We start from the raw sequence: 24,473 nt of genomic DNA on the forward strand, positions 1-24,473 counted from the left end.
TGTAGCCCACAATAGCGTTACACTGCTCAAGTTGATTAATTTGCATAGAGATGGCTCTTAATGGGCATGAGTCTTGAGTGTGGTCTATGCTACCACATGTCTCACATACACATACTATGGCATTGACCATGCTTGAATTTATTCCCATATTCTCTAGCTTTTTGGTAAGAGCATCCAGCTTTGCAGACATCAAAGTAATTACCTCTACATTAAATTTTCCTGATGCTTTAATTGGGTTTATAGATGAATAACCTCCACATCTTTCTGATGCCCACTAATGATGGTTCTGTGCTACATTTTCAATAATAACCTCGGCCTCATCAAGACTTTTGTTTATTAGTGCCCCTCCAACTACCGAATCTAGGGATACTTTTGTATGGTAATTGATGTCATTATAAAATGTATGTAACATTAGCCTTTTTTCAAGTCCATGATGTGGTCATTGTTTGAGCATATTATTAAATCTATCACATGCTTCAAATAATGATTCTGAGTCTGACTGTCTAAAGCTTGCTATTAAATTTCTCATATGAGTAGTCTTGCTAGGGGTATAGAATTTGTCCAGAAATTATTGTTCACATTGCTCCCAAGTGGATATGCTATTGGCTGGTAAAGAATTTAACCACTGTTTGACTCTATCTCTCAAAGAAAACCCAAACAATAATAGTCATGCTGCTTCTACTGGAACACCGTTCATTTTCATTGTATTGCATATTTCATAAAAGACTTCAAGGTGTTGATTCGGATCTTCATGTGGTCTGCCCCCAAATTGGTCATGTTGTACCATAGTGATTATTGCAGGCTTTATCTCAAAGTTATTGGCTTCAATGGATGATCTGGTGATGCTAGATCGAAGCTCTCATGCATATGGTGTTGCGTAATCCTTCAATGGTTTGTTTGCCATAACTGAATGTTCTTGTTCTTCCTGATGTCTTTGGAAGATTCTTCTTCTATGAAATGTCTTGTCAATTTCTGAATCAAGGGGTAATAGATCTCCTGCAAAGTTATATCTATGCATACAAGAGCAAGATTGTAAATTTGAAGGTTTTAAATTGCAAAAAGGAAGATTGCAGATAAAGAAATAAGCAATGCAAGGTAAAATTGCAAAAACAGAATTTCTAGGTCTAGTTACAAGTATATAATAGAAAAGAAAGAAAAGTTTAGTCAAACTCAAATGATTATCTCTAATGTTATAGACACAGCCCCCGGCAACGGCGCAAAAAACTTGTTACGTCACCATGAGTGCACGGTTTTATCGTCAGTAATAAAAAGATATCGATCCCACAAGGACTGATTTTTTAAATTAATTAAGTTATTAATTGAGTTTAATTAAGTTTTTTAATTAATTAAGTTTAATAATTAATTAAGTTTAATTAATATTTAAAAATTATTTTTAAATTACTTTTGATTAAGAATTTTGAAGAAGGTTGTTGAACTCATATTAGATTCAAACTTAGTTTTGGGTCAATCAAGTAAGCTTCCTAAGGATAAATTTTCAGTCAGTAGCGAGACATATGGTCTTATTGTGTATCAACGGTGGACCACTTTGTGACTACTTTCTAAATTAGTCCTGTCCAAAAATTTTAATAATAGGTTTTGGTCTAACTAACCCATGTTTGACTGTGGTAGCTTCGTTCAGATCTACTAAGTCTAATGCACCAGGTAGAATACACAAGATTCAGCCTAGACTTGCCTTCAACAGAGCTTCCTTGACGTACCATCATCTCAATCCATTCCGATGCTATGTTATTAGGGTTTGGTAAACATTTTTAACTAACTGTTCTAAGCAGAAAGTAAACCTAATCCTAAGCATGCAAAATTGATTAATCAAGTTGGTTGAATAATTTTTCTATTTGCTCCCCCTGAATCATAGCTTAGATATGGTATATCTAAGTAGTGAATTTGACTCTTAGGGATCAAATAAAGATTTGGTCTGATTGGTTTGGTTAAGCATTTTATTGGAGCCCATGCTTGGACTTGACTTCTAACATTTTAACTAATTAAAGACAGATATAGTGTGTTGGTTTTGTTTGGTTTATAGCCAAGTCCCGATTTATTGTACACGGCTCATTGCGACCCAAGTACCATGTTTAGACATTTGGATCCCAGTTTAAACTTTTTCAACGTTTTCTTAAGTCGCACGATTTGACCTTTCAAGTTAGAATTTTCTTCCTCAAGTTTTGCAACTTGAGTTGAAGTTCCGACTTGAACTTTGTTAGTCGAGTTACTCAAGTTAACTTGCTCCTTAAGGTGCTCAATTTCCTTAAGTAGCAAGTTATTTTGTTTTTTGGATTTTGTTAATTTTTAAAATAGACATTTGACTATTTTAAGTAAATTTGACTTTGAATAAAAGAGTAACATGTTGGGACCTTCAGAAACGGATACAGATCCATGGTTTCTCTCGGACTCGGTGTCGGTCTCGGACTCGTATTCTTCCTCAGACTTAGAATCTTCATTTCTTGCCATAAGGACAAGATGGCTCGAGTACTTCGACTCTTCCACATCGGACTCCTTGGAAGATGACTCGTCCCATGTCACTTTGAGGGTGTTCTTCCTTCTTATTAATTTTTAAATTTTCTTCCTTCCGATTAGGGCATTTCTTTTTGAAATGCTCCTTCTTGTTGCATCCATAACAAATTATTTTTGATTTATTTTGTGTCTGGTTGGTTGGTGTCTTCTTAGTGCTTCTTTTGAATCTCCTTTTTGTCAATAGTTTTCTAACCATATTGACCAGCTCCTCTTCATTTGTTGATTCTGAGTCAAACTCACTTTCTGGTTCATCCTTGATTCTGGTCTTCATTTCTTTTCTTGATCCTGCATACAAGGTAATTCCTTTCTCGTCTTTGTTGGAGCAATCCCAATAGTCCGTGCGACCATGTGTTTTGGTGTTTGGGCAAAGGGTTTAAGTTAGGTTCACCCTTGTATTTGATATATGTATTTGAGTTGTGCAGGTTTGCAGGATACACATGTGACTCAGGTTGATGGCTTCGGGTCTGGTGAAGGATGGAGCATCTGAGGGACCGTGGACAAGGCAGCGAGGACAAGGGCCAAGGGAAGCGTATTCGAGGCATACGCGAAAGATGACATTGGGGACGAGCCACGGGCTTGAATGCATCCGAAGGACGAGAGCCAAAGGAAGTAGGCTTGAAGGAAAGAGGTCAAAGTTGTAAATGAAGCATCAAATGAGTCATAAGGGTGAGGATACAAGTGCATGAGAGATTGTACTCTGAGTAAAATCCTAGTTTTAGGGTTTCACTGTAGCAGTACTGTAGCGCTACTGTAACAATACTGTAGCAGTCGACTGCATGTTTTAGCAGTCGATTGGTGCAGTCAACTGGGGCAGTCGACTGGCAGCGAACAGAATGTCTCTGTTCGCTCGGTTAGTGTGAAATCGAGCCGTTGGGATGTAACGGTCGAATTTCCACAGAGGGCAGTCGACTGCATGTTTTAGCAGTTGACTGGTAGGTGGGGTTTTCCAACCCGCGGCCTATATAACCATAGCTTGGAAGCTTAGTTATCTGTGACGAAATTAGACTTGGTTAAAGTCTAATTAGTAGTCTACAAGTGCTCAAGAGTTTCCCTTGTGTCCAAGAGGTCTTGGTGAGTTTATGGTGAGGTTTCTCCACCCATAAGGAGGTTTGAGCTAGCCGGAGGTCTTCCGGGGAGTAATCCACCGACGGATAGGGATCGTCTACCTTACGGACCCGCCGTGGAGTAGGAGCTTTATCTCCGAACCACGTAAATGATCGTGTAGCTTGGTTTGCATTTCTTATCTTGTATTTTGTTTAGCTTGTTTATTTTTGTATTATTCCGCTGCGCAAGCTAACAACGTAGGAAGCGAACGATTTGGGGGCGTCGTCTATCCAACCCCCCTTCAAGCCGGCCACCGATCTCCCAACAAGTGGTATCAGAGCGAGGACGCTCTCTATTGGACTAACCGCCAAAGAGGCAAAAGATGACCGGCTTGATTGAACCCCCAAAGTTTGAAGGAGGAAGCCTTGGGGACATCACCTATTGGATGGTGAAGATAGAGATCTTCTTCAACACGGATTGGGACACCATGATGGTGGTAAAGGAGTCATTCAAAGTCTCAAAGGACAAGAAAGGAAAGAAGCTCCAAACACGACATTGGACGGAGGAGCAAACCTCACGATCGGAGACAAACTCAAAGGTAATAGCAATTTTAATTGATTTATTACCTCCTAATGTGATAAGTGGTGTAGGTAAATATGAGAATGCCCATGAATTGTGGAGCAAAGTGAAGAAATTACCATGGGAGGAATTTTTGCCTATACAAGAAGATGAAAAATCTGAAGAAAGTGATGAAGTGGTCCAAGAGGAGAAGAAGGAGCAATCGGATGTGGAGACCAATTCAACATCAAAAGAAGAAGAGGAAGTAAATTTGGTCACATTTGAGGAAAAGGATCAAGAAAGGTCATCCACAAGTGTGGATGAGGAAGATATAGCATCCACATCCTCAAAGGTTGAAGAAGAATCCAAAACAAGTGAAGAAGAAGAAGAAGAAATCTTGGAAGAAGTCAACATAGTGAGCACCTCCACCGAAGCAAAGTCAAAATATCACATCATTTGTTTCGGGTGCAATGAGAAGGGACACTACAAGAGTAGATGTCCTATGGGTAAGAAAGAGGTATCTCCTAAACTCAATTCAATCTCTTTAGAATCTAATTTGAGTTGTAGGAAGAAGAAGGAGAAGAAGCACATTAGATGCTTCACATGTGGAGAACTTGGACACTACCACACAAGATGCTCTAGGAAGGGAGAGTTCAAGAAGTTGGAGCATCTAAAGAAGTGGGAGAAGAAGAAGAGGAGCTCAAGTCAAGGGGGAGCTTCAAGGGTAAGGGAGGTATACCCTAATTTGAAGTGTAATTCAAATTTAAATTCTTATACTCCCATGCATGCTAGAAATAAGTGTTATTATTTACCCATGCAAAATTTTGGATTTAGATATCATGATAGGAATAGGGTTAATGTAGATCAAAACCCTAGGAAATCTATGCATGAAAAATCTAGAAACAATAGACCTAGGGAGACCCAAGGCATTAATCCCAAGAAGGGAGACACATGCCTAGGAAGGGTAGGTCAGGAATGTCCAATTTGGACAAATTAACTCTAGGGTTAGAAACCTAGAGAAGGAGAATCAAGCTTTAAGGGGAAAGCTTGATAAGTTAGAACAATTCCTTAAGAGATTCAATGTTGGATCTAAGGAATTAAGGATGATGTTGAGTCGCCAAAGACCCAACAATGATAGATCGAGCTTGGGATACCGATCTAATCCCTCCAAGGCCAATGAGAGTTCATATGCTAGGGTGGCAAATGATCATGGCAAGGGAGAGGTCTCCAAAGCTAAGGGAAAGTCTTATGCTAGGGTTGCATATGACTATAGCAAGGAGAAACCAATAAATGGCAAGGGAAAGCCATTTAATGGTAAGGAGAAATTAACTAAGGACAAAGTGTCCAAGGTTAAGAAAGTTAGATTTGTAGGCCAAGTGTCACCGGAGGTGCACCGGAATGGCCTAGCCATTGTGGATGAGTCACCTAGGGAGGTGGCTAAGGCAAAGAGCTCTAGGGGGAGCTCAAAGAGTCAATTTGGGACCCATAGCCAATGGATCTCAAGTGGGTTTTACTTGGGAGTCTAAATTGGGTCATGGATTGTGTCAAGTGGTTTGGAGACGGACTTGAGTCTCAAACCTAGGGATTTGGCATAATTGGATTGTGTTTCATGCAAGAAATATGACATTGGGGTCATATAGCATGATAATTAGTTTTGGATGTATAGATGTCATATAAATCAATGCTAGGGATGCATTGTGGGTTGACATGGGCAAATACATCAAGAGGAAGCCAAAACTAGGACTTTAGGTCAAGGTTAAATTGAACCATTTAGCTAGTTTTGAGTTTTATGTCAATCTTGGGATTGGTGATAGATACATTTTTGAATGTATTTTTCCCAAGTAGACATGGGTAAAACAGACCTCTCCACAAAATTTGGGGATTTTTGGAGGTCTGTGGAATTATTGGTGCATTTCTGAAATTGGGTCAGAAATGTTGAAAAAGGCTGAAAAACTGTGCCAGTCGACTGCTAGTTTTAGCAGTCGACTGCACCATTCGACTGCTAAAACATGCAGTCGACTGGCTGGAAACAGAAACATTCTGTTCACTCAGCCAGTAGCGACCAGTCGACTGATACTTCTTGCAGTCGACTGATACCAGTCTAAAATTATCTTCAGCACTGAATTTTGACCAAGTCAACTCATACAAGTGTATGAAATCCATGGGGGATAAACACACGAGTTTATGGTCAATTGAAATGACAAGTTTTCAACAATTGAGATATTGTTGGAGGACTTTTTGGATGTTAGGCAAAGGGGGAGAAGTAAGGTTTAGTTGGGAAGCATAGGTGTAAGGGGAGCCTTGGGATAGGTTCTTAAAAAGCCCGTTGTAAAAATCCTAGCTCATGGGGAGCGTAGGTGTAGGGGGAGCCTTGGGATAGGTTCAAATGCATGATGCATTGTTACGGCGATTGCCAAGTGTGTAGCCTTGGCAACGTAAGTCCATTCGGAGTTGTAAGTCCAAGTGTGTAACCTTGGCATCGTAAGACCATTCGGCGGAGTAAGTCCAAGTGTGTAGCCTTGGCATCGTAAGTCCATTGTATGTATTAGCATGTTTATTTGCTATTTGTTTTCCCTAACTTAAACGTATTGTCAAACACCAAAAAGGGGGAGATTGTTGGAGCAATCCCAATGGTCCGTGCGACCATGTATTTTGGTGTTTGGGCAAAGGGTTTAAGTTAGGTTCACCCTTGTATTTGATATGTGTATTTAAGTTGTGCAGGTTTCCAAGTGTGTAACCTTGGCATCGTAAGACCATTCGGCGGAGTAAGTCCAAGTGTGTAGCCTTGGCATCGTAAGTCCATTGTATGTATTAGCATGTTTATTTGCTATTTGTTTTCCCTAACTTAAACGTATTGTCAAACACCAAAAAGGGGGAGATTGTTGGAGCAATCCCAATGGTCCGTGCGACCATGTATTTTGGTGTTTGGGCAAAGGGTTTAAGTTAGGTTCACCCTTGTATTTGATATGTGTATTTAAGTTGTGCAGGTTTGCAGGATACACATGTGACTCAGGTTGATGGCTTCGGGTCCGGTGAAGGATGGAACATCCGAGGGACCGTGGACAAGGCAGCGAGGACAAGGGCCGAGGAAAGCGACTTCGAGGCATATGCGAAGGATGGCATTGGGGACGAGTCACGGGCTTGAATGCATCCGAAGGACGAGAGCCAAAGGAAATAGACTTGAAGGAAAGAGGTCAAAGCTGTAAATGAAGCGTCAAATGAGTCATAAGGGTGAGGGTACGAGTGCATGAGAAATTGTACTCTGAGTAAAATCCTAGTTTTAGGGTTTTACTATTGCAGTACTGTAGCGCTACTGTAGCAGTACTGTAGCACTACTGTAGCAGTCGACTGCATGTTTTAGCAGTCGACTGGTGCAGTCGACTGGGGCAGTCGACTGGCAGCGAACAGAATGTCTCTGTTCGCTCGGTTAGTGTGAAATCGAGCCGTTGGGATGTAACGGTCGAATTTCCACAGAGGGCTGTCGACTGCATGTTTTAGCAGTCGACTAGTAGGCTGGGTTTTCCAACCCGCGGCCTATATAACCATGGCTTGGAAGCTTGGTTATCTGTGACGAAATTAGACTTGGTTAAGGTCTAATTAGTAGTCTACAAGTGCTCAAGAGTTTCCCTTGTGTCCAAGAGGTCTTGGTGAGTTTGTGGTGAGGTTTCTCCACCCACAAGGAGGTTTGAGCTAGCCGGAGGTCTTCCGGGGAGTAATCCACCAACGGATAGGGATCGTCCACCTTACGGACCCGCCGTGGAGTAGGAGCTTTATCTCCGAACCACGTAAATGATCGTGTAGCTTGGTTTGCATTTCTTGTCTTGTATTTTGTTTAGCTTGTTTATTTTTGCATTATTCCGCTGCGCAAGCTAACAACTTAGGAAGCGAACGATTTGGGGGCGCCGTCTATCCAACCCCCTTCAAGTCGGCCACCGATCTCCCAACAAGTGGTATCAGAGCGAGGACGCTCTCTATTGGACTAACCGCCAAAGAGGTAAAAGATGACCGGCTTGATTGAACCCCCAAAGTTTGAAGGAGGAAGCCTTGGGGACATCACCTATTGGATGGTGAAGATAGAGATCTTCTTCAACACGGATTGGGACACCATGATGGTGGTAAAGGAGTCATTCAAAGTCCCAAAGGACAAGAAAGGAAAGAAGCTCCGAACACGACATTGGACGGAGGAGCAAACCTCACGATCGGAGACAAACTCAAAGGTAATAGCAATTTTAATTGATTTATTACCTCCTAATGTGATAAGTGGTGTAGGTAAATATGAGAATGCCCATGAATTGTGGAGCAAAGTGAAGAAATTACCATGGGAGGAATTTTTGCCTACACAAGAAGATGAAAAATCTGAAGAAAGTGATGAAGTGGTCCAAGAGGAGAAGAAGGAGCAATCGGATGTGGAGACCAATTCAACATCAAAAGAAGAAGAGGAAGTAAATTTGGTCACATTTGAGGAAAAGGATGAAGAAAGGTCATCCACAAGTGTAGCATCCACATCCTCAAAGGTTGAAGAAGAATCCAAAACAAGTGAAGAAGGAGAAGAAGAAATCTTGGAAGAAGTCAACCTAGTGAGCACCTCCACCGAAGCAAAGTCAAAATATCACATCATTTGTTTCGGGTGCAATGAGAAGGGACACTACAAGAGTAGATGTCCTATGGGTAAGAAAGAGGTATCTCCTAAACTCAATTCAATCTCTTTAGAATCTAATTTGAGTTGTAGGAAGAAGAAGGAGAAGAAGGACATTAGATGCTTCACATGTGGAGAACTTGGACACTACCACACAAGATGCTCAAGGAAGGGAGAGTTCAAGAAGTTGGAACATCTAAAGAAGTGTGAGAAGAAGAAGAGGAGCTCAAATCAAGGGGGAGCTTCAAGGGTAAGGGAGGTATACCCTAATTTGAAGTGTAATTCAAATTTAAATTCTTATACTCTCATGCATGTTAGAAATAAGTGTTATTATTTACCCATGCAAAATTTTGGATTTAGATATCATGATAGGAATAGGGTTAATGTAGATCAAAACCCTAGGAAATCTATGCATGAAAAATCTAGAAACAATAGACCTAGGGAGACCCAATGCATTAATCCCAAGAAGGGGAGACACATGCCTAGGAAGGGTAGGTCTAGTAATGTCTAATTTGGACAAATTAACTCTAGGGTAAGAAACCTAGAGAAGGAGAATCAAGCTTTAAGGGGAAAGCTTGATAAGTTAGAATAATTCCTTAAGAGAATCAATGTTGGATCTAAGGAATTAAGGATGATGTTGGGTAGCCAAAGACCCAACAATGATAGATCGGGCTTGGGATACCGATCTAATCCCTCCAAGGCAAATGAGAGTTCATATGCTAGGGTAGCAAATGATCATGACAAGGGAGAGGTCTCCAAAGCTAAGGGAAAGTCTTATGCTAGGGTTGCATATGACTATATCAAGGAGAAGCCAATAAATGTCAAGGGAAAGCCATTTAATGGTAAGGAGAAATTAACCAAGGACAAAGTGTCCAAGGTTAAGAAAGTTAGATTTGTAGGCCAAGTGTCACCGGAGGTGCACCGGAATGGCCTAGCCATTGTGGATGAGTCACCTAGGGAGGTGGCTAAGGCTAAGAGCTCTAGGGGGAGCTCAAAGAGTCAATTTGGGACTCATAGCCAATGGATTTCAAGTAGGTTTTACTTAGGAGTCTAAATTGGGCCATGAATTATGTCAAGTGATTTGGAGACGGACTTGAGTCTCAAACATTGGGATTTGGCATAATTGGATTGTGTTTCATACAAGAAATATGACATTGGGGTCATATAGCATGATAATTAGTTTTGGATGTATAGATGCCATATAAATCAATGCTAGGGATGCATTGTGGGTTGACATGGGCAAATACATCAAGAGGAAGCCAAAACTAGGACTTTAGGTCAAGGTTAAATTGAACCATTTAGCTAGTTTTGAGTTTTATGTCAATTTTGGGATTGGTATAAGATACATTTTTGAATGTATTTTTCCCAAGTAGACATGGGTAAAACAGACCTCTCCATAAAATTTGGAGATTTTTGGAGGTCTGTGGAATTATTGGTGCATTTCTGAAATTGGGTCAGAAATGCTGAAAAAGGCTGAAAAACTGTGCCAGTCGACTGCTAGTTTTAGCAGTCGACTGGCTGGAAACAGAAACATTCTGTTCGCTCAGCCAGTAGCGACCAGTCGACTGATACTTCTTGCAGTCGACTGATACCAGTCTGAAATTGTCTTCAGCACTGAATTTTGACCAAGTCAACTCATACAAGTGTATGAAATCCATGGGGGATAAACACACGAGTTTAGGGTCAATTGGAATGACAAGTTTTCAACAATTGGGATATTGTTGGAGGACTTTTTGGATGTTAGGCAAAGGGGGAGAAGTAAGGTTTAGTTGGGAAAACCTGAACGTGCCTTTGCGTAGGGGTAGCCTTGGGATAGGTTCTTAAAAAGCCCGTTGTAAAAATCCTTGCTCATGGGGAGCGTAGGTGTAGGAGGAGCCTTGGGATAGGTTCAAATGCATGATGCATTGTTACGGCGGTTGCCAAGTGTGTAGCCTTGGCAACGTAAGCCCATTCGGCGTTGTAAGTCCAAGTGTGTAGCCTTGGCATCGTAAGACCATTCGGCGGAGTAAGTCCAAGTGTGTAGCCTTGGCATCATAAGTCCATTGTATGTATTAGCATGTTTATTTGCTATTTATTTTCCCTAACTTAAACGTATTGCCAAATACCAAAAAGGGGGAGATTGTTGGAGCAATCCTAATGGTCCGTGCGACCATGTGTTTTGGTGTTTGGGCAAAAGGTTTAAGTTAGGTTCACCCTTGTATTTGATATGTGTATTTGAGTTGTGCAGGTTTGCAGGATACACATGTGACTCAGGTTGATGGCTTCGGGTCTGGTGAAGGATGGAGCATCCGAGGGACCGTGGACAAGGCATCGAGGACAAGGGCCGAGGGAAGCGACTTCGAGGCATACGCGAAGGATGGCATTGGGGATGAGCCGCGGGCTTGAATGCATACGAAGGACGAGAGCCAAAGGAAGTAGGCTTGAAGGAAAGAGGTCAAAGCTGTAAATGAAGCGTCAAATGAGTCATAAGGGTGAGGGTACGAGTGCATGAGAGATTGTACTCTGAGTAAATTCTTAGTTTTAGGATTTTACTGTAGCCGTACTGTAGTGCTACTGTAGCAGTACTGTATCAGTCGACTACATATTTTAGCAATCGACTGGTGCAGTCGCTCGGTTAGTGTGAAATCGAGCCGTTGGGATGTAACGGTCGAATTTTCACAGAGGGCAGTCGACTGCATGTTTTAGCAGTCGACTGGTAGGCGGGGTTTTCCAACCCGCGGCCTATATAACCATGGCTTGGAAGCTTGGTTATCTGTGACGAAATTAGACTTGGTTAAGGTCTAATTAGTAGTCTACAAGTGCTCAAGAGTTTCCCTTGTGTCCAAGAGGTCTTGGTGAGTTTGTGGTGAGATTTCTCCACCCACAAGGAGGTTTGAGCTAGCCGGAGGTCTTCCGGGGAGTAATCCACCGACGGATAGGGATCGTCCACCTTACGGACACGCCGTGGAGTAGGAGCTTTATCTCCGAACCACGTAAATGATCGTGTAGCTTGGTTTGTATTTCTTGTCTTCTATTTTGTTTAGCTTGTTTATTTTTGTATTATTCCGCTGCGCAAGCTAACAACGTAGGAAGCGAACGATTTGGGGGCGCCGTCTATCCAACCCCCCTTCAAGCCGGCCACCGATCTCCTAACAATCTTGACTCAAGTTAGATTGTTCATGTAATTCTAATTCACAAAAAAGTTCATCTAACTTAAGAATGGAAATGTCCCTTGAAACTTTGTATGCATCTACTATTGATGCCCATAAAGCATTTCTCAGGAAGGCGTTTAGTGGGTACCTTATCATGTTGTGATTCTCCAGGTTATGTCTGATTAGATGTAAGCCATTGAGAATATCTTTTAGTCTAGCATGTACTTGCATGGCCGTCTCTCCAGGAAGTAGTTTAATATTAAATAAATTATGTAATAGTAAATTTCTTTTATTTACCTTAGATTCGTCAGTTCCTTCATGCAGCTTTACCAGATGGTCTCAGAATTCTTTTACATTTTTGTAAGGCCCAACTCTGTTCAGTTCTTCCATGGTCAGGCCGCACTATATTGTATTGATTATTTTGTAGTTTAGTTGTACCTTTTTTATCATCGGGGGAGTCCAGTTTTCTGGTTCTATTATCTTTCCATTTACCATCAGGGGAGTGTATCCTTTGAATATGGTGAAACAAAGTTCGATGTCAGATTTAAGGTAACATTCCATTCTGTTTTTCCAATAGCTGAAGTTCTCCCCTTTGAACAATGGTGGGTGGACGGTGTTGTACTCTTTTTGGTAGGAGTTCGACATCCTTGTGATAAAGAGTAAAATGAAAAAAAAATATTCAAGACTCTCGTCTTGGGATTAATAGTGTGGCATAAAGAAAAAAACTATTACTTATGAATTAAAGAAAACACTTTTAAAGAAAAAGAAAAAGTTTTTAAAATTACTCGAAAAATGGTTAAGTAATTACAGAGCAACCTGGCTCCGATACCAATTAAAGGATCGAAAGATATGATAGAGAGGGGGGTGAATATCACACGTTAAAAACTTTTCTTTTATTGTAAAGATAAATCAGAATAAGCAGCAGAAAATAAAGACACATTTCAGTTACTTGCTTCGGAGCATAAGTTGGCTCCTACTCCAAGACCCGCGATCCTTGATCACACCAATGGGTAATTTACTAAAGCCATTCTTTCTTAAACCTCCGGAAAGAAGCAATTTGTACAATGAAATGTATAAGATCTTAGATTGAGTAGCAGCTTGATTGAAAATGAGTAGTAGAGTACTAGCACAAACAACAGCTTTGCACAGAGGTGAATTGAAAACAGATACACTACCTCAGTCCTTGAGCTCCCCTTTTATAAGCATCGTTCGATCGACTGATAAACCTATCAGTAGACTGATAAGTTCAGTCAATCGAACCTCCTATTGGTTGACTGATCACACTCTCTTCCTTCTTTGCTGAGATCCGATCTTCGCACATTTAATGAGCTTTAATGGTTCAGTAGGCCGATCCCTTTATTCGGTCGACCGAATAGTGAATTTCCCTGTTCATCAAGATTCACACTTAATGCATCATTAATGGAGTGATCATTCAGTCGGCTGATCCCTATGTTCGGTCAATCGATAAGGATACCTTCCATCTCTGCTTCTGATCAATTTAATCTGTGTCACGTCTGCATGGTTCAGTCGATTGATTAGTCACTTTACCAAACTCTGCTTCGACTGATCTCTAGTCTGAATCAACTTGGTTTGGTCGACTGATAAACTTTGGTTCCTGCAAAACAGAGTTAGAATGAAAGTTCCTAAAAAACAGAGTTAGAACGAAAGTTCCTAAAAAACAAAGTTAGCACAGTAATAGTAAGATGCATGAGTAATAATAGATAGTAAGTCTGTCTTTATCTCAACTTGAAAATATTCCCGGTTTCTTCAGTTGAATCAGCGACCTAGAGTTTGTTCCCTCCCGGAACACGTCCTCACTGTCGCTCTCCTTTAGTTGCTTATCTCAACTTACCTGCCAAACATTGGTCCTCCAGATCTATTTGAACTTTGCCGCTTATCATCAGACCGGTCCACCAGGACTTTCTCTCGATCTTCAGTCCTCCAAACCTATCGAGTTTCCCTGCCAAGTGTTGGATCCTCTCGACCCACTCGGGCTTTCTGTCGAGTTTCCATGATCTGCTAAGACTTTCTCCAAGTTGAATAAGCAGCCTGCACATTTAGTCAACTTATTAGATCACAACATGACTTAACTTGAACCTTTGATAATATCAAAATTCAGATTCGATTCTGCTACAATCTGCACCAACAAAACTCTCCGATGTAATATCTTCCGACTACCATATTTTCATCGTAATTTCATTGTTAAACCAATATAGCGACAGAATTACGACAGAATTTTTCGTTAGTAATAAGGGTTTTTTATAGTGGGTAGAACGTCTTTTCAATTTTTCAGATATCTAATGATCTTATTCCAACTTTGGTGAATTAACGGATAAATTTCGATGGTTAACCTAAGAACGTTGAGCTGATGGATCGCTTGCTGCGAGCGTTTTCAATTTATTCTGGTAGCCAATAAAAAATTTCTATGAAATTGGATCGATTATCCTTTGAATTAGTACCTAATGTCAATTAAAAAGAAATAAATAATAATAATAATAATAATAATAATAATAATAATAAAAAGGAATGGAACAGAGTAGGTTGGAAGAATTGAAAATGTAATGTCAATTAAAAAAATATTGATGAACATGTCAAGACCTCGTGATGGAAATGCTTCAACATCCTCACCAGTTTAAATGGCTTTAGGAAAAAAAAACAAAAAAAAATTAAGATGGCAATCACATCTAAATGATTGATCAGATTGACATGGGAAGGGAGTCTAGAAGATCGGTTAAGTCGTGATTTGATCAATAAAAAAAGTTACATCCTCTTTTAAAAAAAAACAATTACAGTGGAAATATATTAGAATAATTGTATGCAAAATATAAAATCTTATTTATTAAAAAAATAAACGAAGATATTAGATATAATTAAATGAAAGTATCCCACCATAAAACATCTCAAAAAATATATATATTGGTTATCTCTTTAATGGTGTCGCGAGGTAATTGTGACATAAAGCACTAAGGTGCGCCTTTGCCGACTATTTCACGATTATTCTTTTCAAAATGGGTGTCCATCATCCCATGTAACAGTGACATAAAGCTAACAAATAACACCATTCTTCTCCACACTACCTCATTGTTTTATTATTTTTATTTTATTTTATTTTTTGTGGATTAAAAAAGGGATTGATTCCACCAGCACGTGATGGCGCGTTTGCTTCCTTTGAGCGTGCCGGCCTTAAACTTCGGACGCCATTTCGTCTAATTTAATGTAATGTAATTTCATTTGATTTGATTGGTTAGACTCTACACTCCACTCGAAGGTGCGATGTTTCGCCAGGTTGTTGGGGAGTTAATTTGAATGAGTGTCCCGTTTTGAAAATTTGCAACGGCCTGGACCGGGGTTTCGGGCGGTTTGAACCGGCTCGGTGTCGCGGTTGACTTTTCTAGAACCTCGTCGATGGGATGATTATGACGACCTCCGAAATTAGACCCAAAGCAAACCGGGCAAGGGAAACGGGCGATGAGATCGCCGTCTTCGTTGGTTGGATCGGTGGAGGAAGATAATTAGGAGAGCAAATGAGTCGAAAGCTGAACAGTAAAAGCTTGGGCTCGGACTCAATTTATTATTTCTAAGTTCGAGCTCAGCTTAGATCTTTAATACTTAAGCTCGAGCCCAATTTGAGATTGATTAAATCTTTAGTTTTTAAGCTCAAGTTTAACCCCGTAATAAAATTAAATAGTTTGAGCTCCATTTGAACTTAGTTCGAAAAAAAGTCGTTTAAAAATTAAACTAATTTAGTTCGAATTATTTAAGATAATTAATTATAATAATTAATAATATTTTATATATATAAATGAACCTCTTAATAAATATATTTACGAGTTCATGAATTAAATATTATTAAGCTCGAGTTCAGTTTGATAATATTTTTGAGTTCAAAATTAAACTCGAATTTAATTCATTAACTTAATCGAATGGACAAATTCGAATGAATTTTTCTAATTAAGATTCAAATAGCTCGACCAGTTTAACTTGTTTATGTCTCTAAAGAAAATCATGAGCATCCATCGAGCATCGGACGGTGAGAGAAGGGCCAGATTATCGACACGTGACTTGCATGGGCGTTTCGGGAACCGAGTGTGGAATCGAGGAGTGCGAACGGGCAACTTTAGAGGGGACCGGGAATCGGGAATCGGGAATCGGGAATCGGGAATCGGGAATCGGGAATCGGGAATCGGGAATCGGGAATCGGGAATCGGGAATCGGGAATCGGGAATCGCGAAGAGGAAGCATCTGCCCTTTCCCACCACTGCCGTACCACGTGACGGCCTCTTATTGGCGCTGCGATTTCCACGCCTCTTCGTCTTATAAAAAGCAGAGCCCCCGCCGCTGTCCAAGATGATCCATGGTCGGGACATAAATCTTCTTTCCGACGCCCGATCGGAGAGAGGTTTCTTCTCAAAAGCTTCAGTCGAGCGGCCTTTGGGGTTCTTGCAATGGTGGTCGTGGATCGGTGGATGGGCTTCCTTAACTCTGCTGAAGCTGTTTGACATCGCGCTGGTCGACTGTAAGTTTTTCTCTGACTTGTGCCGCTTTTGGATGCGGTGGCCGGCGTCAAATTGGAGTCCGAGTTTCTCTCTGCTTTCGTGGTTGTATTTTTTCTTCTCTCTTTCATTTACTCTCGGTTCGTGTTCCTGGATTAGCTGATACAAAGTTTCAGTATCAAGAAAGGCGGCTTCATGGTCTGAAGGAGAAAAGTTAGGGTTTTGTATAGATTTGTAAGGGGGGTTGAGATTTTTTGTCAGGGAAGATAAGAATCGATTGGTTCTTCGCTATGTGGATGCTGTTTTTCAATGGAAAGTATAACACAGAGGAGAACTGAGGATCCCTGTTAAGGAGAGAAAAGTCAGGTTTTCCCCATCTCCAGTTTTGATACCTTGCCAAACAACTTGGTTCTGCGGACTGTGGGAGCTCAAAGGGTCTCTGAACTTTTGGGCTTCTAGGAAATTTCTGCTTTTCCTCTCTGAAAGATGAGCTGCATCGATAATTGTAGAGATGGCAAAATTAATGAAGAGGAGTTCAGGCGACCGGGAGGGAACAGAGTATCGGATGATTCTCTTGCGCTTGACCAGGATGCGTTAGGGAAAAATTGTACTTATGCGTCTTCACAGCTCGATATTGATGAGAACCTATTGATCGATCCAAAATTACTCTATATTGGAGCCAAGATTGGAGAGGGAGCGCATGGGAAAGTCTATCAGGGGAAGTAAGTTCAAGAAATCAATTGGATCAACATTTTTTATTGACTTGTTTTATTCCTGTTGTTGGTAGAATACACTGAATGTTTCTGTGGATACTTATTTTCCAGATGAATGATGCCGGAGTTAGCTTTTGAAGTTTGAATTGTTTTTGTGTTTTCTTCCCATGGCTGTTATCTGAAAACATAAGTATATGGTTCTGACAGTTTGTACACACATCTATACTGATTAAGTAGCAAAGCTAGTGTTTTCTTGAGCTCCTTGTCAGCATCTGAAAAGATCATGTAGATTTTCTGATAGGAACTCCTCAAAATGTCCAACCATATCACTTTGACACATTAAATTGGAGTCCTCCCTATATAGTACTATTTTGGAAGTAAGGTTGATTTTAATTTATTCATAAAAAGGAGGTTCCTATTAGGAACTCCAAAGGCTCCTTCATATTGTTTTGATAAATAATTTTTACACCTCATGTTTTTATTTCCTCTTTTCTCAAATTCAAAGTGCTTGTGAATCACTTTTAATCACCCTTCTAACCAAAGATGTTAATGAAAACATTTTTTTTCCCTTCATAGCTTTCAACTCAAAAAGTTCTTCTATTCCTCTTTTACTAATTTAGATCCTTGGGCTTGGCCTATGGGAGCTAAAAAATTCTCTACATCTGTATGTTGAAAGGCGAAGTACAGTAGCATATTGAACAAGGAGTGAAAATTAAAGCTAATACTCACTCAATCATAAAGGAAATATACAAACTGAGGAATAAAATGTTTTGCTATTTAAGACGCCATGACCATAACATAAATTTATTTTTGTTGACCAAATGTCAATAAGTGGTATTGATTGTGTCTTTTCATTCTTTGATCATTACTATGGGAAATAAAACAGTTTGGGAATGCAAAACTCAACATAGAACCATGGAGGAAAAGTTCACCACTGGTTAGTAAATCTCAATGCTAGGAGAATGACTGGATTGCCATATCAACAAGATAAGATGAAATGCTCTTATTTGCAAAGCTAATTCATGAACTAGAAATTATTTAATTTAATATGAGGATTTCTTCAACATCCTTCTAATAATCATACACTAAGGAGCTTGGGCCTGATTCAGCTGAACCTCTTTCTTAGTTGTTCAGAAGTAGAAAACATGGGAACTTAAAATGGACTTTCTAATCAACATAATATTCATTGTCCAAGTTTGTTCTCCAATTCCATTTCTCAAATATGGGTTTCTGTGCAAAGTTAAATCGCGTAAGTGGGCACTTATACTTAAAATTGAGGTAAAGCTGAGAGGGGTGGTGCCTATATGCCCTCAGTAATACTGTACCTTATCTCATTTGAAAGCATGTTTGATATGCATTATGGCTGTATACTTTTTTGTTACATCCTCTTTGAATCAGGTACCATGACCAAATTGTGGCTATCAAAGTTCTCAACAGTGGTACCACTCCTGAGGAGAAGGCGACCCTTCAGGCTCGTTTTATTCGAGAAGTAAATATGATGTCCAGGGTGCAGCATGAGAATCTTGTCCAGGTCTTTTTATGATTGTTCTTAATTTGTTGATCATGTTGTGCCCTTATAGTTTCAATTCTCAAGATGGATTGGATATGAATGTTAGCTTAACATTCACATTTAAATCCTAGCATTTTCATTACTTTTTCAACATTATGACAAGTATTCTTTCTTTCATGAAGTTTGTTGGTGCCTGCAAGGATCCTGTTATGGTGATTGCCACTGAGCTTCTTCCAGGAATGTCATTGAAGAAATACTTGAGCAGCATCCGCCCCAAACAACTAGAAATTCATAAAGCAATAAGCTTTGCAATTGACATTGCTCGCGCGATGGACTGTTTACATGCTAATGGAATTATACACAGAGACCTGAAACCTGGTTTGTATTCACCCTTTTTAAATTTATTTTGCATTAGAATCTGCATCATTCAAAATCTAAGTTGTAGCTTGTACAAATTTATCTATGACCATTAAACAAATAACAGTATCAAAATTATTGCTCTTTGAAATTTGTATTGAGATATCTTTGAAGGAAACATCTTATTTACATTTCATTGTTCCTTGTGGGTATCTATCAACAAATGTGCAATTCAATCGTTTGATTTATGTGTATATACATACACCCATATATATAATATATATCAATGTAGGGTGTTATGGGTTACATTACTAATGCTGGAGAGACTGCTATCTAATATACTAGCATAATTGCAGAGAAATTTACATGGCATAGTATCTCCAATTGGAAGTAAATGATGCTATCTGCGACCATAATAGTAAAACTTCATTGAAATTTCAGGCTTTCTTTTTGTTGCCTGAGATACATGTTTGGAAAAACAACAATGATTTAATCAAAATCATGGACTACACATCGTTGGTTCAAGTCAATGGTAAATATGATGCAACTTATTACAGTCTATTTAGTTCATATGCAGGATCAATAGCTGTCATTGTTCTTAATTATACATGTTAGTGTTATTGTGTTTTAAAATCTTCAAGCTGCATAATGTCACTTGCCTATCATTGGTTTTGTGTCTTTATTATTATTTAATGCCATAATACTCAAGTTAATGTGCAGATAATTTGCTGCTTACTGCAAATCAGAATAATGTGAAGCTCATTGATTTTGGACTTGCAAGAGAAGAAACAGTTACTGAGATGATGACTGCTGAAACTGGGACTTATAGATGGATGGCTCCTGAGGTGATATATCTTTGACTCAATTAATTATACATGTTTATCTTTCTTTTAGTCTTTTACATGTTGGTTAACTATGGATTGAATGGTATTGGGTGAAGAATATCATCATGCAATCATATATAGAGCTTTGTCTTGTATAAGTGGTAATCTGCCATCTGTTTATGATTTCACTTTTATGTGAAAATCTTTTTCCTTTACGGGTAGAAACCTAAACACCAATAGCAAATCTATATGCTTCATGATGCATTTACTACAGAAAGAATGGAGGGAACATTGAGGGAAAAAAGAGAAAGCAGGAAGGGATTATGGTCATCTATGGTAGGCCCAAGAGAAAGTGAACATTTTAAAGTTTTTGTTCCTGTCTATGCTCATTGTTCACTCTGCAATCTCTGTTTGATGTGGTCTTTTCATTTTTTTTTATGAGACCTCATTGATGCAGTCTCCTAGTAATTTCTTTGAACCACCTCAGTTGTATCCTGCAGTTATATAGTACTGTGACTTTGCGTCGTGGTGAGAAGAAGCACTACACCAACAAGGTTGATGTGTACAGCTTTGGCATCGTTTTGTGGGAGTTGTTGACCAACCGAATGCCTTTTGAAGGCATGTCTAACTTGCAGGCTGCATATGCTGCAGCTTTTAAGGTTAGCCTCTTTCAACATCAAAATTCCTTGTAAATTTACTGATCATTTGTTGAGCCTTCTTACTTCCTAATCGCTTTTCTTTTCATGATATTTCATTTTTCTATATCAAAGTGAAAGGTGAATAGTTTAGCTAAACTAGTCCTACTTGTGGAGTTAAACTTTGAGTTATTGGTGAACTAGTAAAAAGACTAAACACTTGAACACGAAAGTATACCTTTTGTCTTCTGAATTATCATTATCATAATAATTGACTCTATTGTGTACTCAATACCCTGTGATATTGTTGGATGTGTTCTACACAATCTTATGTGAAAATGAGATTTTTAAGTCTCTGTTTACCTGGAGGGAGAGGAGTAGAGGAGAGAGAGAAGGGGAAGAAGAACAGGAGTAGAAGGGGAAGGAGAGGATAGGATTTTGCCCCTTTCAGTGTTTACCTGCACACAGAATCAGCAGAGAGGAGATGTGGGTGGCAAAAATACTATTTAACCAAAACACCCTTGAATTGTTAAGTATATTTTAGTTAAAATAAAGGTTATTTATGTCCTTTTACCTCCCCTATCTTCTCTTCTCCATGTCTTCTAAAAAAATTGGCTGATGCATTTGGTAGTGAATTTGGACTCGAGTCACTCTGCTCATTTCATTGCTCAAATCATGTTGGTAAATAATGGTGTGAGGGAGACTCTACTCCTTTCCTCTCCCATTGGGTAAACAGGCTCTGAATTCATATCTGTTTAAACTATGTTGGATATGTGATTCCTGTGAGTAGAGGTACTCCGTCTTTACGTGGTCAATTTCCCCCTTTATAATGTTGTGAACTACCTCTAGAATATATGTAGTATATCAGAGCTTGTAGGATTCACAATTGACTCAAAATATGAATGTGATATTGGCTTTGTAGTGATGATTGTGGATCATGGATACTTGTGCTTGTGTTGCTCAACGTCAATAAAATTTCATTTGTCTTGTTACTATTAAGAACCACTTTCTTCTAGGTATAATATTCTATTTTTCTTCAAAATGTAAAGGTCCTTACTTTGAATATTATTTAACCACATTATAGACTAAATGCATTAAAATGAGAATAATGAATGAGTGTGACACAGGCTTTATGCTTCTGTCCGTCTCTAATCTACTTTTCCCTCTTATAATGTTGTGAATCACATGCCTATATTTTACAAACGTGGATGTCGCTAGCTTGCAAGTTGTTGTCACCTTTAATTATTAGGATGGATCTAGACCTTTTACAGATTGTCTTTTACCAGATTCTCATGATTATTTCACTTGCATCTATTGCTGGTATGGTGTGGATCTTAACTAAAAGAAATGGAGTTGAAATTGGATAAGCTCTGCTAAAGAATGCTGTCTAATGTGTAATGATTGAGGGAAATAAATCTGGAACAAAGACAATACATTTTTTAAGCATTGCAAAATGCCAGAATTGTTAAAACTTCTTAAAATTTCAATTTTCTAATTCCTATGGACAATTTAATTTAAAGCAATTAGTCTGTTAATGGAATAAAAAGATTTACAAAGATTATAACAGGAAGTTGAAGCTGGAAGTAAGGAAGTGAACAATCACTTCTTAATGAAAGATTATTGTAGATGAAGTTGCTCGAGGTGATTGTATTCGTAGAACTCTTGTTTATTTAGCTGTGAGACATATAAAATTGACATAAACATGAAGTTGCACTGGAAATGATAACTCGAGCAAGTTGCTCATATACCTGACGTTTCATGGTATTAGATTAGTACAGTAGTCAATACATGGTTTCGCACAGCATTAGAATTTTTCATCTTTTATTCTTTGATAATAAGTTGAATGAGAGGTGCTTGTATGTTGGATGTTTCGTTCAAATTATCAGAACTCTTAATATTATTAATTCTTTAAGCTCCGATATGACATAAATCAGATATTTTCTTGGGTGATTATTGATTTCCAGCAACAGAGATAATGCTTTCAGTTTATATTTGTTAGTTATCGTTGCTCTGTAGAATAAGCTCATTCTTATGATACTTTCACATGAAGTAAATTTTTTTTTAACTGATTGAAACAGTGATCAACTTTTGTCATATAATAGCTAGAGAGAAATTGGTTCTAAGAATTGGATACCCGGTGCTAATTAAAAAAAAAAAAGGAGAGAGAAGTGGTACTGAATGTCGAAAAAATTATCTTCGTTCCGTTGATTGTTCATATGATCTGATGCAGCAAATGCGACCACCACTACCTGATGATGCCCCACCAGAGCTGGTCTTCTTAGTGCAATCATGCTGGGTGGAGGATCCTAACACACGGCCCAGCTTCAGCCAGATTATACGGATGCTGAACGCCTTCCTTTACACTCTCCCACAAGCTTCTTCACCAGAATCAGAGACCAGCTTTCCATCCCTGATGAGCACGAGTGGCGCCATTACAACGACTTCTGCACGTAGGGGAGGCAAGTTAAGCTTTCTTCGTCAGCTCTTCGCTGTAAAAAAGGCAAGCAGCAGTAGTGCATAAGCAATTAATGGAAATTTGTACTTTTCCCTGTGAACGACTAATGAAGTATAGGTAACATGTAATACAGGAGAAATCATGCTATATTTTTGGCAGATGTTGTAAGAAAAACTAGCGACGACAATATTTATGCAAGCTATAGATATCTAATCTGACATTCTAACTTACTTTTGCTCATTAATGCGAGTTATCCTTTCAGTCATCTAAGAGGTGATTTGTCTTCGAGGCTATATAATTGTTGGCAGCATATATTGACTCTCGCTTCTCACAGTAACGCAGGTTACGTGGACCAGAGCTGAGACGGATCACGCGCTGTCAAGTACGCCTTGGAGTTGGAGCTTTTAGCCAACTCCACCAAGCCCACGCTCAATTATTTTTGAGCAAATATCAAGAAGTTTTTTTTTTCAAATCGTAGGCGCCCAATTTTGATTTTTTAATTAAAAAAAAAACACCCATCGCATTGTTCATTATAATTAATAAATTGATCTCCGGGATCACGATGTTACGATAGGATATTTAAATTATCATTCGTATCCATAATTCGATCTCAGTTATGGTGTATTTATAAAATAAAATTCTTCAAATGGGGAGCGCAAGCAAAGGATGCTAAACTCTTGGGCTACCTATCACGTGCGTTTTCCGATTTACCCTAGTGGTGAGTGAAAAAATTCCTTGAGGTCGGATCGGTCATCCTCAGAAATAGTCAATGAGGTTAACTGAGTTTATTATTTTTATTATAATTAATAAATTATCCTCGGGTAAGGTTGAGTTGGCTAGTGAGTTGTTATCATAGGACAAAAATTCGAATCTTGGCAAAGTCAAGGAAAAAAAAAATCCTTTCCACACTGATCAATTACAACTTCTCAATTTACCTCCTCACGGATAGCATGTGAGATCGACCATATGAGACCGTTGAGATGATGGATTCCATCTTTTGTTATCATTAAAATTATTAAATTTATTTAGAATGGGCATAATTATCCTACTACAATTATAATTATTAAATTATCTATCGATGGTCTTAATTCCTTTTTACATACATATGTTATTGTTGGGCGAACTCTTATGTGATTTATTTCCCTTCCAGATAATAAGGGGCCATTTTGGAGGAGCCGTTAAGATGACAATTTTATTTTTTTTATTGTCAATTATAATTACTAAATTATCCTCCCATACCTTTAGTATTATTATCTCCCATTTAAGTCTTTTATTTAATTTATGAAAAATAGGATATATTATAGTAACTATCAAATTATAGTTGTTACACAATGAATAACGTGTTCTATAACTTTTTCGTTTTTTTTCCTTTATCATTTTACTTCTTTATATGTTTCATTTTGTTTATTATAGTTTTTTCTTTGTTGTTTGGAATTTTGTTGATGATGTGTTTATTTGGATGTAACATATATAAAAAAATTTCACTTTGATATAGGATTGTAAACGAGCTAAGTTGAACTCGAGTCAACCTACTCAAGCTTGGCTTGGCTTGACTCGATTTATACTAGCTCGACTCGAGCTCGAGCTC

At 38.8% G+C, this 24,473-nt stretch overlaps 1 protein-coding gene and 1 non-coding gene across 3 annotated transcripts; both read left to right on the forward strand.

Annotated features, from left to right (window-relative positions):
- The first annotated feature begins 425 nt into the window (after positions 1–425).
- On the forward strand, positions 426–532 carry LOC121994106. The gene has a single exon (XR_006115585.1). It is a non-coding gene; the product is annotated as a small nucleolar RNA R71 (small nucleolar RNA).
- Positions 533–16,221: 15,689 nt separating this feature from the next.
- LOC122052629 (serine/threonine/tyrosine-protein kinase HT1-like) lies at positions 16,222–23,115 on the forward strand. Of its 2 annotated transcripts, XM_042614255.1 has the most exons (7): positions 16,222–16,414; positions 16,551–17,113; positions 18,503–18,635; positions 18,797–18,992; positions 19,692–19,816; positions 20,296–20,454; positions 22,661–23,115. In XM_042614255.1, the coding sequence occupies exons 2-7, from the start codon at positions 16,878–16,880 to the stop codon at positions 22,949–22,951; spliced, it is 1,140 nt and encodes a 379-aa protein (XP_042470189.1). In that variant the 5' UTR covers positions 16,222–16,414; positions 16,551–16,877; the 3' UTR covers positions 22,952–23,115. The 2 variants fall into 2 exon arrangements, with proteins under 2 accessions (XP_042470189.1, XP_042470181.1); XM_042614247.1 differs by having other exon boundaries at positions 16,222–17,113.
- Positions 23,116–24,473: the final 1,358 nt, after the last annotated feature.

This window comes from Zingiber officinale, chromosome 1B (genome assembly GCF_018446385.1).
Source record: "Zingiber officinale cultivar Zhangliang chromosome 1B, Zo_v1.1, whole genome shotgun sequence".
Lineage (NCBI taxonomy): Eukaryota > Viridiplantae > Streptophyta > Magnoliopsida > Zingiberales > Zingiberaceae > Zingiber > Zingiber officinale.

What these genes read in the sequence shown, in the direction of transcription:
- LOC122052629 (XM_042614247.1), top strand. Translation starts at nt 16,878, where the DNA reads ATGAGCTGCATCGATAATTGTAGAGATGGCAAAATTAATGAAGAGGAG. An exon ending in GGGAAAGTCTATCAGGGGAA is followed by an intron (nt 17,114 to 18,502) that starts GTAAGTTCAAGA and finishes TCTTTGAATCAG; the next exon opens with GTACCATGACCAAATTGTGG. An exon ending in ACACAGAGACCTGAAACCTG is followed by an intron (nt 18,993 to 19,691) that starts GTTTGTATTCAC and finishes GTTAATGTGCAG; the next exon opens with ATAATTTGCTGCTTACTGCA.